The sequence below is a fragment of the Neomonachus schauinslandi genome, chromosome 3 (assembly GCF_002201575.2).
Source record: "Neomonachus schauinslandi chromosome 3, ASM220157v2, whole genome shotgun sequence".
Lineage (NCBI taxonomy): Eukaryota > Metazoa > Chordata > Mammalia > Carnivora > Phocidae > Neomonachus > Neomonachus schauinslandi.
This window is the reverse complement of record NC_058405.1, coordinates 84,917,952-84,934,103: the sequence shown is the minus strand read 5'-3', so window position 1 is coordinate 84,934,103 and position 16,152 is coordinate 84,917,952. Positions and strand designations below refer to the sequence as shown.

At 57.3% G+C, this 16,152-nt stretch overlaps 1 protein-coding gene across 15 annotated transcripts in view; it reads right to left on the bottom strand.

The window, feature by feature from the left end:
• BIN1 (bridging integrator 1) overlaps positions 1 to 16,152 on the bottom strand; it is a 55,773-nt gene that overhangs the window by 28,428 nt on the left and 11,193 nt on the right. For 14 of the 15 annotated variants that reach the window (XM_044913247.1, XM_021695901.1, XM_021695904.1 and 11 more), the window contains exon 2: positions 14 to 94. In XM_044913247.1, coding sequence (XP_044769182.1) covers positions 14 to 94 — 81 coding nt within the window. Of the gene's footprint in view, positions 1 to 13; positions 95 to 5,794; positions 5,807 to 16,152 lie in introns of those variants that run through there. The other variant, XM_044913254.1, reaches the window with a different exon arrangement.

The window sequence follows — 16,152 nt, the reverse complement described above, 5'->3', positions numbered from 1 at the left end:
CACCCACACTCACCAGCTGCTTGTTGAAATTCTGGACACACTGTTCAAACTGCTCATCCTTTGTCTCATCTGCCTTTCCCAGTTTCTGGAGGACCTGCCAAGGCAGCGGGAGAAGGGAAGCGTTACCATGAGAAAGAGGGTGGCCAAACCAAGAGTGCCCAATCACCAATACCACAGATGGCTTCCCACCCCAGCCAGCGTCCTGGGGGCCCACAGCCAGCATCATGCAGCCCAGGGCACTGGGACCATCAGAAGATTTCATGGCTGCTGTGATCCCCAAAAGCAACCCTGAGTCCACCAAGTCTTGAGACCTCCTCACCCTCTACCGGCCAAGCAGAGGAGCTTAGGTCAGGCTTGCTGGAGTGATTGAAACCAGGAGGAGGGGGATACCCTCAAAGAAAGCTTGAGGGGTCAGGCACCCCTCCTTGCTGATCTCACACTGCACCCCTGGGGGCTCCACCCCAACCCTGGCGGCTAAAAAGTGAGCTGAACACAAGAGGGCCCAGGTAAGGGCAGCCCCACCGCCCCACATGACTCCATTTCCTGGGCCCAAGACTCAGGAATACCAGAGGGAGGAGCAGAGCAGCCCTGAGCAGGAGGTAACCACCCCAGGACACAGAGGGCAGCGAGGGGCGGCCAGGGGTCAGGCTCTTCATGTCAGTGGGAGCCAGCTTGCAATCTGACTAGATTTTCAGATGTGACCTGCTCCCTTCTCTACAGCCCAGAGGGCCAAGCTGGGCCCACTCCTGGCACTCACACTCACACTCACACACACACTCACACACACACACACAGTCGCACACATGGGTTCACAGCTACCCGCTCTACCCCCAACTAGACATCTCAGAGGCGGACTCTCCCCCTGATGAGTCACAACTGTGCTTTCTTAGCTGTGTGGGGAGAGTGGGAGGGGAGGGCAGAGGTGGGAAGAGGGCTGGGTAGCGGCAGAGAGACCCAGGGCCAGAAGAGGGGGAAAGACTTAGAAACTAAGGAGCTGGATCAGGAGCCTGAGAGGAAGTATGATGGGAGGGTGGAGGCGAGGAAGGGCGAGGGCAACAGGGGAGGGGAGGGCAGGCAAAAAGAAAGAGGAGAGATAGGGTGCAGAAACGGGAAGCTGGGGCGCCTGGGTGTCTCAGTCATTAAGCGTCTGCCTTCGGCTCAGGTCATGATCTCCAGGTCCCGGGATCGAGCCCCACGTCGGACTCCTTGCTCAGCGGGGAATCTGCTTCTCCCTCTCCCACTCCCCCTGCTTGTGTTCCTACTTTCTCTCTCTGTCAAATAAATAAATAAAATCTTTAAAAAAAAAAAAAAGAAAGGGGAAGCTGAGGCAGAGGTGGGGTGGGTTTGCCGGAAGAGAGGTCGGCAGAGACCAAGATGGAGAGAGACAGACTCCCACTTACAGCACCTCCTTAGGACACAGAAGGACAGCACTGAGATGTTCAGCAGAGGCAGTGGCCAAAACCCAACAAGAAGGAGAAGAAAAGAGCGCCTGGGTGGCTCAGTCATTAAGCATCTGCCTTCGGCTCAGGTCATGATCCCGGGATCCTGGGATTGAGCCCCGCATCGGGCTCCCTGCTCACGGGGGGTCTGCTTCTCTCTCTCCCTCTGCCCCTCCCCCATGCTTATGCGCTCTCTCTCTCTCTCTCAAATAAATAAATAAAATTTTAAAAACAAACAAACAAACAAAAACGAATGAGAAGAAAGGTGGCAGTGGGTGGGGGTGGCAGGAGGAGGGAAAATTGGCAGCCTGAACCGAGGGATGCCCTGTCCCAGAACAGAGAGCCCGGACCCTTCCCAGCCCTGACTGGCCCTAGGATGGCCTAGGCCGCCTGCTGCACCATCTCCAGCAGGCCCGGGGGCCACGGCCAGACCTTCTCTCAGCGTGTTCATTTAGCCACCTCACCAAGTGCCGGCTCTGTGCACAACCATGGGCCCCTCTACTGGGGTAGTAGACATCAATCGGACATGGATCCAGACAGAGCGAAGCACACAGCACTGCAGGAGCCTGGTGTGGAGAGCCCATGCAGCCTGGGCAATCAGGGAAGACTTCCTAGGGGAAGTGGCAGCTCAATAGCAGGGAGAGCACGCAGCAAAGGCGAGGAGACCAGAGAGATGTGAGGTACATGACCAGGGAATTTCAAATAGCTCGAGGTGACCACAAGTCACAGAGGATGGTGAGGGAGGATATATGCAGCAGGAGGAGCAGGGGTAGGCCTGGGAGAGGAGCCCACCAACAACTTTGCGCTGTAATGGTCACAGCACAGTTTATTGGGCAAGTGCAGCTGTAGGCCAAGGGCTGACACTGAGGTGAGAGGCAAAAAGCAAAACAAAACCACCAAGAGCAAGAAAATCAGCACTTCCTGCGAGCCACGGGCTCCCCCCCACCTCCCCCTTGGCAACCATACCCAGCTGGTCCCGTGGAAATGGGGTGGAGCTATTGGAGGCGCCTGGCCCACTCTGCATGGAGCTTGAGTGGGTGACTCACCCCACTATCAGACGCCAGCCCCTTGGCCCCACCACCTCCAAAGACAGAAATGGAACACCAGGTGGAAAAGAACTTCCAGAAGTCAACAGAGGCCACTGGAGTGGGCAAGAGGCTCCCAGGAAGCAGGATCAAGGCCTGGTCGGCCCTCAAGACAGGAGGACTGGGAAGTGGCCCCGTCCAACCCCTTCCTCTCTTCTCCCTGAGGAGATGTACGCAGTCAGCAAAAGGTCCCTAATCCCAGTCCTGCCACCAGAGTGCCCGAGGGCTCCAAGCCCCCAGATCTGCACCCAGACACGCACACCTGGGCCCAGTTCCCCAACCGTGCTCCACCAGGGAGATGGTCAGGCCAGCCACAGCGAGCCAGGCCTGGCAGTGAGAAGACACTGAGAAAGGGGACTTTCTCTCTGAGCCTCAAGGGCATTGTCTGGAAAATACAGGGAACACTGGCACCCACCTGAAGGGCAGCTCCACAGGGGAGTCATCTGAACCAAGGTTTGAAGGATGGTTAGGAGTTTATAAGGCACATCCTATCCATCCTTCAAAACCTGGCTCAGATGACACCCCTGTGAAGCTGCCCTGCCCTCTCTCCCCCACACACCCCAGAGCAGTTAGGGCCGGGGACCTACTCTCCTCACTACTCTGTAATGTGCCCATGCATCTGCCTCTGGCTCTGCACCAGCCATATGAAAAGTGTGAGGTCACAGACGGCGTCCAGCCTTTTCCATGTCCCCAGCTCCTGCAGAGGGCTGGGGACAGGCCCGACACACCGCTTGCTCTTGGTGGCTGCTGGCTAATCTAAGCCGTGAGCTGTGAGGACAGAGTCAAGACCTTGAACAAAACATCCCATCTCTCAGACGAAGTATCCTCTTCTGCAAAATGGAAAGGTTGTGTACAGAAGGCACCCAGCCTGACTCATGGCCAGAAAGCTCACCGTGAAAGGTCACCCTTGAAACTAGGGCTAGAGCTAGCACTCACATTAATCTGAGGTCTGGTCTTGGGTGACGTGGGCCTGACAAGGCAGTGTGCAAGGGGGTGGCCAGCACAGGAAGGTGGGCCAGGCTCCCGGCTCTGCATGACCTCAGGCTAACTGCTTAACCTCTCCACACCTCAAACGGTGACCACCGTGGGGCCAAGGCTTGAGAAAATGCGCGGTGAGTGCGTGCTGGCCTTGGCCTTGGCCTTGTTAATCCTCACTGTACCCACCCCCATTTTACAGATGACAGAAGAAGGGCACACAGCCTGGGTCCCCGACCTCAAGGCGCTGCTGGAATGGCTACTGGGGGAAACACAAACTGGGCGTGCCTGCCTCGAAGAGGCACCAGGACAAAATTCGGTCCAGTAAAATCCCACAATCTCCCACTACCAGCTTCCTTTTGTCCACCCTCTGTAACTGGAACCCCTGCCTGATCAGCTGCTGGCTGACCATGACCAATCCCTTCCCCACCACCTGAAAGCTATTCAGCCATGCTGCCATCTGCCCCATCCCCAGGAGAGGCCCCAAGGTTGCGCTCTTCAGCCCCCACCAGTGCCTTCACCTCGGACACACACGCATGCACTCAGCCCTCTACTCAGCAAGAGGGAAGCTGTGGCCACGGACATGGTGCTCCACCCATTCAATACACGGTTAGTGGAGCCTCCTTGTGCCAAGCTCACACACAGACCACTGAGAGCAGCAGGGGGACTCTGGGTGTCCAGAGGGGCTGGCTTCCCGGGGGGCTCAGAGAATGCGGGACAGCCAAGGTGGGTTCAAAGGATGAGCAGGAGTCAGGTGGGCAGGAGGGCCCGGTGGCCGAGAGGCAGGATTCCCACTGTCTGTCCAGGGTTATGTAGGGGGAGGGCCCCAGACACTCTGGTGTCACACACACTTACACACTTGTCACACATGTCTCCCTTTGTAATAAACACAGGGAGCCTCTCTGACGATGGGACAGAGGACAGGTGCACAGGCCCTGCCACACCTTGGTGTTAGCCCAGGGGCAGGGAGTGGGGACGGTTCAGCAGCCCAGCGGCCAGCAGTCCAGAAAGCCTCATCGGGGCCACGGCTTCTCAACACGTCCTCAGCCCAGCCAGATAGCAGTGGCGCCCACCTGCCTCAGAAGGGACAGTCCGGCGCAGGGCAGAGCCAGGCAGCTGGTGGCAGAAACAAAGCCGCCTCTGACAGCATCCACACTTCAGCCTCACTGAGCCTGGGCCGTGACCCGGGGCCAGCAGCCCCTCCCGGAGCAGGGTAGGAGGCTCCCCAGGGCTCGGGCGGAGCTTCGGAGGAGGGAGGTGCCCCTTCCCCAGCCTCTCTGCTGTGACCTTACTCACAGCCCAGAGCATCCCACTCCCACGGCCCGTGTGGGGAGTCCTGCCAAACCCTCACCTCTCCTCCTCCCAGCCAGCAAATGACCCCTGAGACAAGGCGCTGTGTCTCTGCACAGTCACACTTGCGTGACCACTGACCCCAGAGGAACAGGAAGGTCCCTGGGGGCCAGGCTTGTTTGAACTAGGAGCAGTTGATCACTTACTACTCACGGAGCACTGAACAAAGCACTTTACAGTCACCAAGCGCTCCCTCTTACAGGTGAGCGTCTTCACCTCCATGTGACAGATGGCAGGTGAGCACAGATAAATCAGGACACATAGCCTAAGGTCTTACACTCAGGAGTAAGCTCTGAGCTTCTCTGCCGCTCCCAGCCCCCAAAACTGGAGGAGGGGCACCCAGTAGGCCTCATCGGGCATAAGGCACTCCAGCCAGCTGATACAGTGTGGATAAGCATGTCTGCGGGCACTCACCCACTGGGCTGACAGCGGTGGCCCTGCCTGGAGCCCTGAACTCAGGGCAATCCCCTCCCAGGGGCTCTAACCCCTCCTTCCTCCAGGGAGGGACTGGGTTCTCCTGCATTGAGGGGACACACACTCACATCTGAATGGCATGACACAGGGCAGGAGTAAGTGCTTTCTAGAACCCAAGGCTGGGGAAAAGAGCCAAGTCCAGAGGCCCAGGAGGGAAGCCCAAGGAAGGCAGGGCCCATGTTCCCAGTCAGCCCTGGTCCCCAGGCTCTGGGCCAGACAGGAAAGCTGGGGGCTCCTCCAGCAGCTACAGCACCCCTTGTCATGGCTGCAGCAGAGGCATCTCACACAGCCAGCCAAGATGGGGACCCACTCACACCTCACCCCGAGCGTCCCCAGAACCCCAACCCCTCCACACACACACACACTCACACACACACACACTCACACACACACAAGCGGTGGGGAGGGGCCTCGCCCAGCTCCCCTCCAAGGACCCACCGCCCAGCTGCTGAGACCCCAACAGACCTGCACCTTTCTCATCATCTCCTCCCGGCACCTGCCCGGTCGCTGCCTCCGACAGGGTTGGTGGCGAAGTGAGCTGTACCCGGGGGGCTGGGCGTTGCCACCTCACTGCTTCCTCCCAGGAGAGCTTGCGGTCCGGGGGACCACAGCAACAGGATGCACGTCCTCGCACCTCACACACACCTCCCAGACAGGCAGGACAGGCAGACCGACAGACAGATGGGCAGGCAGGTGTAAGGCCAGGTTTTCCCCTGTACAGATTGCTCAGCACACACAGCTGGGTCCTCTTCTGAGGGAGACTCCCCAAGAGGCGAAAGGCCAGAGCTGCCCCCTCCCCCAGGCAGACATGCCAGTCTGGCATATTCTGCCCCCTCTGCCCACGGGCCTCTGGGTTTCTGGCTCCCTCCCTGTCACCCTGGGGCTTTCTCTCTGTGTTCAGCTCTGGCTGCCTCCTTCTCCTCCATCTCTGCCACACAGAGCAGGGGTGGGCCATGTTAGGGAGCTCTGTGGGCACTGCAGAGCTGGGCCCCTGTTCCCCCTGTTCCTATGCTGCAGGGCCCCTCGACCCACGGGATGGGCCCTGACACTAGTGGCCTGAGCCTGTTCCCACGCTCCTCTCAGACCCTCTGGCAACCCAGGAGCTGGGAAGGACCCCCCAGCAGCACCCACAAGAGAGCACAGGAGAGAAAGGAGGTAGGCCCCCAAGCCCACCACTATCTGACACGTTGCATCTGCCCCTAAAATCAGCCATTTCTCCAAGGGGCCCTGGTTATCTTCAGGGGGAGGTGTGTTCATTGCTACTGGTAGCCTTGCTCCTGAGTATCTCATTTAATCTTGAGGCCATGTCCTGAGCTACATATTCTTAGCCCTACTTTAGAGATAAGAAAGGTAAGGCTGAGACATTAAGTAATTCGGCCACATGGCTAAGAAGGAGCAAAGCCAGGACACTGTGGCTTTGCAGTGGCCGTGAACATGTGGCTCAGATCTCATCTGCTGTGGCAAATGAGCTAGACCATCACTGTGTCCCAGCTGAGGCCACACTGCCCATGGGCTGCTCTAGCCAGTGACTGAGTGGGGGTGGGGGGGTGGCAGAGGCAATGGGCTCCAACAGGTAAGTCTGGCCTGAGGATACCCCACCAGCCTTGCTGAACCCTGCTGTGTTGCAGGCTGAGGCCCTTCCCCAGGACCCTCCTCCCCTGGCCCCTTCTTCTACAGTGGGCCCCTGGCACTCTCACTTAACGAGAAAGAAGAGGGAGGCAAGAGTGTGGAGGTAGCCTGTTGCCTGGCCAAGGCTAGACCCAGGGCTCCTGACTCCTGGGTCCTTTCTACCGGGTGCCCCTCCAGGGCTATGGCTCTTGACCCTGGGCACAATGAAGTGGCTGCATCTTCTCATCTAGCATGCAGCCCCAGCAAAGTCTGCCCCTTCTCCTGGAGAGCCCGGTGAACGAACTCACAGAGCAGTCAGGCAGCTCTGCCTTCAGAGCAGGCAGCCGTGCTTCCCCCAAAGGCTGGGGGTCTCCCAGGGACCAGTCTGTCACGGTGAGCAGCCCCAGAGCTGCTGCTGTGCTTTTGGGTTGTGCCAAGGGGAGAGGGGGAGAATGAGGGGCCTGACCTCTCCGGGAAGGAGTGTGGCCCCACTCCAGCCCCGCTGCAGCCAGCAGTAGGGAGAAACCACTGAGGCTCCTGCCTAGGAGCAGAGCCCAGGGTCCCAGAAAGCGAGTCCAGAAGACACAGCAGAGTGGCCCTGGCCAATAAAACTCCTTAGCCCTCCTGCAGTGCCAGGCTGGCCGCACATCAGGCTTTCCCTTACAACTTCCCAAAAGCTCCAAGACTTTTGAAGAAAGATAAATGTTGAAACACGAGCCTTGGGCAAGAGCCAGGAACAGCATTCCATCCCCAGGAGGCAAGAATGCTCCCCAGCACCGAGGCCCCCCATGCAGCAACCGTCTGCACACTCCCAGGCTCCCATGAGCAGGCCACAGGAGCACCCAATACCCTCGTGTTCACGTGCTGATGCTCGCCCACGTGTCTATGCACACACACTCACACACACTTCCTCGTGGGGCTCCTGCCCACGGCCCTTCAGTTGCCCCCAGGCACGGTAGGAAGGCGGCGGGAACCACAAGGAGGCTGCAGAGCCAGGCAAGAAGCAGAGCAGAGACCAGGAGATGCTGTGAAAGGAGAAGCCAGAATGAGGAAGGGGAAATGGAGAGAAAACCAGAGAAAGGGAAACCAACAGTAGCTCAGAGGGTAAGCAAGCTGGGCTCCAGGCCAGGCAAGGACCTAGCAGACCCAGACAGGTGGGTCTCAGGGAGGAGAGAGAGCCTCCAGACTCCAGCTCCCTCTCCCCACCCCAAACACACACACACACTCATGCACACACGCACGCACACACACACACATGCACGCACGCACACACACACACTTCTGCCCCCAAAAAACAAGCCTGGCCAAGGGGCCCTGGTCCTTTCTCTTGGTCTTGCTGTATCCCCATCCTAGGACCTCCATTTCCCCAGGCTGGCTGCAAGGTGGTGGCAAGAGAGGCTGGCTCTGAGGACTGGCATCTGACATCCTGCCTTCCTCCCAGGGGAAAAATGTTGCTAGCTCACCTCCCACTCTGGAGCGGTCCCCTCACTGTCAGATCGCAGGCCAGCTGGGCTCCCCCTCCTCCTAAGCTCCATGAAGATCACACTGCAAGGCATGACCCCGGGGAGCCGGGTCCGAGGACGTACCTTGAGGGGGCCCACCACCTCTGACACCCCCTTCCGGCTGGGCTCACATCAGCAGGACTTCCTGAGGTGAGCACTGTTGTCTCATTTTACAGATGAAGGAACTGAGGCTCAGGGAGGTCACTCGGCTGATGAGTGGCAGAGCCAGGCCCCCAAACCTGATGGACTCCAAAGCCCAAACTCAACTTGTAATTCTCAAGTGGGGAGTACACAGACGCCCAGCCATCACAGGCGGTATGTTTAGAGTTTACTACAAAAGATTCATTTTGCTGCGACTCCATCTTGCTGCATTCCAAAGATTTAGCTGCTAAAGAAAGCACTTTTGAAGGGGCGCCTGGGTGGCTCAGTCGGTTAAGCATCTGACCCTTGATTTCGGCTTAGATCCTGATCTCAGGGTTGTGGGATTGAGCTCTGCGCTGGGCGTGGAGCCTGCTTAGGATTCTCTCTCTCCCTTTCCCTCTGTCCCCAACTCTCTCTCTCTCTCTCTAAAAACAAAAAAGCACTTTTGTGACATAACCAACACAGATAGATTGTGTAGCAGAATGCAAAGTTTGCAAAGATTTTGCCATGAAATACAAAACTAGAAAAACATTTCCACATTCCTACTGGCCAACTGAGGTGGGGCTGGGCACACACCCCGCCCCTCCCCCAACCCAGGAAGCTCCTCACCTTACCCCCACTTGGTGATCTGTTTTTTTAACAAGTCCTCGTGCTCTGGAAGTCACTGTTCCCTGACACCAGTCCACAAAGACTCATCATCTTTTTCTGTGGGGCCCCAGTAAGAACGGCTGACTGGCTGAGGAAGCCAACTGGCCTTGCTTGGGAGACGGTCACTCTAAAATTACCTCCTTCCTCTTTTAGCGATTTTCCCTTTCCTTTACGAAACACTGGTGAGAGTGAAGAGCAATGTTTGGTTTTCTTTTTTACATCCTTAACTGGATTTATAAAAACTTGGCCGCCACAGATATCAGCCCCACCACAATGCCTTGAAATGTGACTCATTGGTCAAAAGCCAGAGTGCAGAGAGCTCTATGGCCCTCGTCAGTTGTCAGTCCGTCAGTCCCAGGGCTGGAAGCCTAACCCCCAAGACAGGTGGGGGGTTCGGGGGCTGCTCTTCCTCCATACCCACCTCTCCAGGTGGAAGGGAAGGCTCCCTCCCCAGGGGACTGAGGATGAAAGCCCCCCCTTCCCCTCTCCCCTCCCCTCCCAGGGGGCCTGAAATTCCAGCCTGTTCAGCAGATAAGCGTGTGGCCAGTGGCCAGGCTAGGGCCACCCAGAGCCCAGGGGAAGCTAGGGTGGGCTGGGGTGGGGAGGCCAGAACAGCCCCGAACAGAGCACAGGGGAGCAGAGGCAGCAGGGCCAACGTCAGGATGGGGAAGGGGTTAGGGAGAGCCAGAAGGGCCCAGCTGAGCTCGGGTGGGTGAGCTGGAAGCCACAAAACAGCAGCAGTCACTCATCCAAAGGCATCCTAAAGGCTTGCAGGTGTTCTCCAAATCCGTGAGAAGAGATGAGGAGACTGAGGCCAAAAGCCCGTGATCTCAGGGCCAAGTCAGCAGAAAGGAGGTTTAGGCTAAAAGAAGCACTGGAGGCCTCAGGGAGTGCTGGAGGGGCCCAGGCTGGGGAAAGGCGCCCCTCCCCTCAAGGACCACCCACCAAGCTGAGCCCCTCCCTAGTCGACAGCAGAACAAGTCTTCCACGTGAGTAGGAGGTCTTTTGGAAGGGCCAGAACCACCCAGACGGAGGCAGGCCTCCCCCTTCCACAATCAGAAACCACCCAACTGTCCAGACCTCCCCAAAGAGCCCTCCTCCACTCCTCCCATCCACACTCCAGGGGGAGAAAGGAACTTTTTACCAACTTTCCAGGAGGGCCAAAGCTGCTCCCTCCTCAGGAGCTCCCAATTGATTTTGCCCCTCACATGCTGTCCATGGTAAGGAGTCCCTACCCCTGGACTCCAGGATGCGGCCCCCTGGGCTGGTAGAGCTCTCATGGGGGCTCATCTTGGACACCCTCCCCCAGCCTGCCTGGCTCTGTTCTTCAGGGAGCGAAGCAAGATCCCTGAGCCAACACTCTGAAGAAGAGGCATGACTGGTGGTAATACAAGTCTCTAAACAAAAATATGGCAGTGCACAGAAAGAGTGAGGCAAGGGAGGTGCTGTTCTTAGGAAGTAGCTCAGGGAAGTGACAGCTGAGACCTGATGAAGGAGAGAGAGCTTGCCAAACAGAAGACAAGCAAGTGCAAAGATCCTGAGGTCAGAAGAGCAAGGTCAGCGCAAAGGGAAAGTAAGAGGGTAGGTGAAGGAGGAAGAAGTCCTAAAACGCCAGGTGCTGAGCACTTCACCTGATTCATCTATCTATCTCCCCAAATCCTCAAAAAGGAATACTAGTATTATCCCCACTTTGCAGATGAAGAAACTGAGGCACTGCTTTAAAATCTCCCCAGGGTTACACAGCCAGCCAGCTGGGTGGCTGGAATCCAAACCCCAAGCCTGGTTCCAAAGGCCATGTGCTCTCACCACTGCACAAACTGCCCTAACAGCAAGGGCCAGACCACAGGGCCTTAGCTGGATGCCCCTGGAAGACTCTGGCTTTGAATCTCTGCATGGAATAGGAAGCCCTGGGGAGCTCTGACCTGACCCTCAGTGTTAGAACACCCAGGCTACTGTGTGGGGACAGACTCAAGAGCAGGGTGAAGCAGGGAGCCCATTTAAAAGGTGTCTGCAATGGCCCAGGTAGAGCTAAAGGTGGTTTGGCAAAGGCAGGAAATGGTGAGAAGTGGCTGAATTTGGGGTGACAGAGAGAAGCAAAGGAGACTCCAGGATTTGAGCAACAAGAGGGAAGGAGCAGTCATCACCCAAGACAGGGACAGCTGAGGGTTGTGGTGAGTCTGAGGTGCCCAGAGATGTCGGGGAGGGAGGTGGGGACACAACAACCAGGACCCCAGGGCGGCCAGGGCAGACCCCACCATCAGGCTCCTGAACTCCCCATTCCCTGCCCACTTCCCCCCTCAGCCACTCCTGCTCTGGGACGTCCAGCTCAGGGTGTCTGGTCGCGACAGCTGCTAAGGGAAGAGGAGAGAGGGCGGAGCATCTCCCGCTCAGGACCTCTTCTGCTATGAGAGGCCCCACAACAGAAGATTCAGGGAGCAGGCCCAGGCTGTGCAACCCTGGGCAGGGAGTACCCCTTTCTGAGCCCTGAGCTTCATCAGTAAAATGGAGCCAAGACCTCTCCCTCAAGGGGAGGATTAAGGATGAAGAATGGTTGAGTAGGTAAGAGGGCCCAGCACAAAGTGGTGGCTGATTTCCTTTCTATTCCTTTACTCCTATCTTGACCTGGGATTCCTTATCCCGAAGCCAGAAAGTTCAGGCAGCCTCTCCCACCTAGTCCCCACCCTGCCCCACCCTCCCACCCCCAGCCCACACACGCCTTCCCTGGTGCCTGCCACCAAGCACACCTGCTCCCTGTGACTCACTCAGGCTTACGCACTCCTGGTGGACGGCAAACACCAATCCACCTCCCCTCAGCAGCCTCCTCTACCTCAAGGCTCTGCAGGGACCCTACACGCCACCCCTTTACCCTGGCCCCCTTTGGTAGTAAGAGGCTAAAATGGTAGATCCCGTGGAAACCAAACAGCAGCTATGACCAGCAGCAGCCACCATTAGTAGCCCTGATGCACCTGGACATTCCTGGCATGGACCTGGGATACAGCCCACTCTACGAACAGGCCCAGAGAAGGCTCGAAGCCAGGGCATCTGAGTGACACAGGGCCTCCTGTCATGCTGCGTGGGGCCTGCAGAGGGCAGGAACAACCCCACCCTTGGCCCAACACCCCACACCACCTGTTCAGAGATGTCAGCACAACCACACCCAGGGCCGCCACCCACCCCATCTGTCCCCTCCATGCATGTGTGGGTGCTATTCTCAGCCCCAGGCTCCAGGACTTAGGCCATCGACAGAGGGGTGGACTCTGCCCCTCCAGTGCACCGCCTCCCACAGACCCCTCATCGGCTGCTTCCTTAGCTCAGTGGGGGAACGGCCTGCGGGGAAGAGCAACAAAGCATGCGCCCAGCCCACAGCTCAACAGGGTACAAAGCCAGGGCCAGGGGAAGAGAGGGTCAAGTACCCACCTGCATTGGGACCAAGAAAGTTCAGCCCTGGGTGCCCACAAGCTCCACAAGGAGACCCTTCTTCCTTAATGATGCCAGCCCATGCTGGCCTTTCAAATGACCTCTTCCAGGCAGGCTTCCCTGACTCCACCCCATCCACAGGGGCTCACTTGCCCCTCCAGATGCCCTAAGCCCTTTGCATATGTCTGTTTCTATCAGAGAAGTTTGACCTAAATATGCAAACAGGTCATTCATTTATTTCACCAGTTGGAATCCTCCATGTCCACATCTGTGAAATTGGAACTATTAAACAGTACTTAAAGGAGATAAGATATGTGGTATTTTTTTCCAAACACATTATTGCTACTATTTCGGTTATTGTTACTTTTGTTATTCAAAGGAGCAACGCCCACAATCACCTTTAAATAGCTCCCACCCAGTCCAGCCCACCAAACTGCAGACAACCCACACATGGCCCAGCAGTCAGTGGGGAGGGGGGCCTCACCCCGGTCCCTGTGCTCACTCCCAGGCCGCCCTCTGCCCCAAAGCCGTGCTCGAAACGTCCCTGCCTCAGCCCTGGACTGTCCACAAGTCCCCAGTACCTGTGAGGGCACCGCAGGGACCCCAACTTCACAGATGGGGAATCAACAGGTGAGGACTGGCTAGTTCAGTGCTCCCCAGAAGACGAGGACTAGTTCCACTGCATTTCACTAGTGGAGGCAGGGGGAGATTTGAGAAGGGACCGGAGGGGAAGGGGTGTTTGACCACCTGGTAATCCAGTAATCCAGTGAAGAGTGAAGGCTGGAGTCAGGAAAGCAAGTGGGACCATCCACAGACTGGGGGATGTCACATGGCTGCCCCTGCCCCTGGGACATGGAATGAATATTCAGGGGCCAGGACAGGCTTTTGCAGGCTTCCTTCTGCTGATCCTGCATCCTGTTTTTCTGCGCTTCTGGGGGGAGGTTAAAGCAATGGGTGGGCAAGGGGCAGACTGAGGGGGAAGGCACCACCCCCCCCAAGCCCCGGCAGACACAGGAGGTCGGTGCACAGGAACAGAGGGCTGGAGGCCTCGCTGGCGCCGGGGACAGCTCAGGGGGATGACGTGGGGCCCACAGAGACCTGGGCATGTCATCACTTCTCAGGTCTCAGAGTCCTACCTCTATAACCAAAGGAGGGAAGTGAGGACCAGGTGACCGTGAAAGACCTGTCCAACTTGGTTTCCCGGGGCTCATGCAGACCATCAGCCTTGGAACCCCTGTCTCACCAACTAAGGAGGGACCCCAGGGATCTCGCCTGCATCCCTCCACTCAACACATCCAAGCTCCCACCAAGGTTCCAGAAGGGCTGAGGCAGTGAGGACAGGGAGGGATGGCAAAGACCCCCCAAAATCATAGCAAACACCAGAACACCCTCTATGCCTGCTGGAGAGGGTTTCATGCCCACCTGTCCCTTCCTCCCCTGGGGCCCTCCTTACCAGGAGAAACACAATTCAACACAAAGGGGAAGTTGAACAGCCAGACAGAGTTACCAATCCTTTAAAAAAAAAAAAAATTTAAAAATCATGGGAAGGGGCCAGGAGAGGCACACAGGAAAGATCACAGTGGGGCAAGGCCTGGGGATGGACACCCGATCCCAGATTCTGAAGGTTGGCCCCTGGCCACCCTGTGCTACAGCTCTGGACACTTCTGGATCGTCTATAAGCTGGAAGGGATTCTGTTGCCTACAGGGAGAGGAAATCAGAGTGGGAGAGCTGAAAGGGTGGGAAGTAAAGGGGGGGGCATGTTGTCACCCAGCGCCCCACCCCCGCCCCCATGAGGTCCTCTCCAAGCAATGCCTCCTTCCTTTCTCCTTGAAGGCCTCAGGCCCACCATCTAGATTTCACACTGGGCCTGGACTCCTGCACCACCGGTGGGCCAAGGTTGGCCTAGACTTGGCCAAGATGGCCCAACAAGACACACACAAAGTGCCAAGGCACAGTCGAACACCCCACACCCACCTAAGGCACCTCAGCCACCCCCACCCCAGAGTAGAGCTGGCTTCGTGAGCTGGCACCCCAACTTTCTGTCCTTGGTGTGAAATGGAGACACCATTCTCCCATTTAATCCTCGCAAAGAGGCAAACTGAAGTTCAGAGGGGATAAATAACTTGCCCAAGGTCAAGGGCTTGAGAGCAACAGAGCTGGGATTTGAACCCGAGCCTTCGACCTTGCCACCCCGCATAAGGTGCTTTGTAAAACCTTTACCACTGCTTCTGCGCTGGAGCCTCACTCCAACTCACTTAGCATTAAGTGTCTACTGTGTGCAGGTGACAGGGTCACAGACTCACCGTGGGACCAGCCTCCACCCTCAAAGACTCTGGGTCTAGCGGGGAGGATGGTTACCCCATTCTACAGAGGAGCAAATCAAAGCAGGAAGGGTTAAGTAGCTGGCCCAGGTCCCAGATAAAAGAGAAGGAGAACAGGAGCTAGAATCTCGGGTCTCAGGATGTGCTGAGAGCGCCTGACTCCTAGAGGCTTCTCTCTCTACCGCATTGCTCAGGAGCAGCACCGCGCTGGCTGCAGAATGTGGTGGCGGCCTCCCCAGCTCTCCTGGAGTGCACAACGGGCAGGGTGACCTGTGAGTGCAGTGGCACAAAGCAGGAATGCAGGCACCAGTTTCTGCCCTGCTGCTGACCATGGGTTTCCCATGGTGCTGACTCAGCTCTCCCTCAAGGTAGTTTCTGCAGCGCCCTGGGCCAGCAGTGCCAGGATCAGACATGAGGATGCGGCCCCCACCAGTCCACCAGATCCAAGGCAGGGCCTCCCCCAATGTCCTCAGGAAGGGCCCGGGGCCGCCTTGGTCGTGGCCTCCTCCACACTCACAGTCCACTCAACCAGGTGGGCTAGACAGTCAGCTTGGGGAAGGTGGTGACATTCTAGCTCAGCCAAGCCCACTGCCAGGACAGACTGCTAGACTGTCCTTGTGGGGGTGGGGAGGGGATGCAAATTAATAACCCCAGGACTTAGTTTATATTTCAGAAAAACAACAGTATTTGGATCCTGTCCTAGGTTCAGCAAATGCATCCAATTAATTGTGGATTTTGTTTCTCATTTCAGATCAGGACTCAGCTCACACCCCCAGCCATTAGCTAGCTCATCCTTAAGTGTCCCCTGCCCCAGGATCCCCCAACTCTTTCTTCGTGGGAGGTGGGAGCTATGGTGCCTGTGCTCAGCTCCTTCTCTACCTTTGGGCTTCCCGAGGAGTGCAGATCAGGCCAGCTCTGTCCAAATCTGACCCTCTAGGGTCCCTTGATTCCTGGGGGCAGCCAGGTTCCCGCCTCCCTCATGGAGCTGATTGGTGGATGCCAAGCTATGAGGAAACCCCTGACTCAGGGAAGGGCCAGCTCTGCAGCTTCACCTTCTCCTCTGATGTGCCAGCCTCCTGGGGCAACCAAGGGTCAGCATCCCCACCACACACACACACACACACACACACACACACAGAGGCATGCACATTTGCACTTCAATAGTCTCCCCCTAGGGGAGCCTGGCTGACC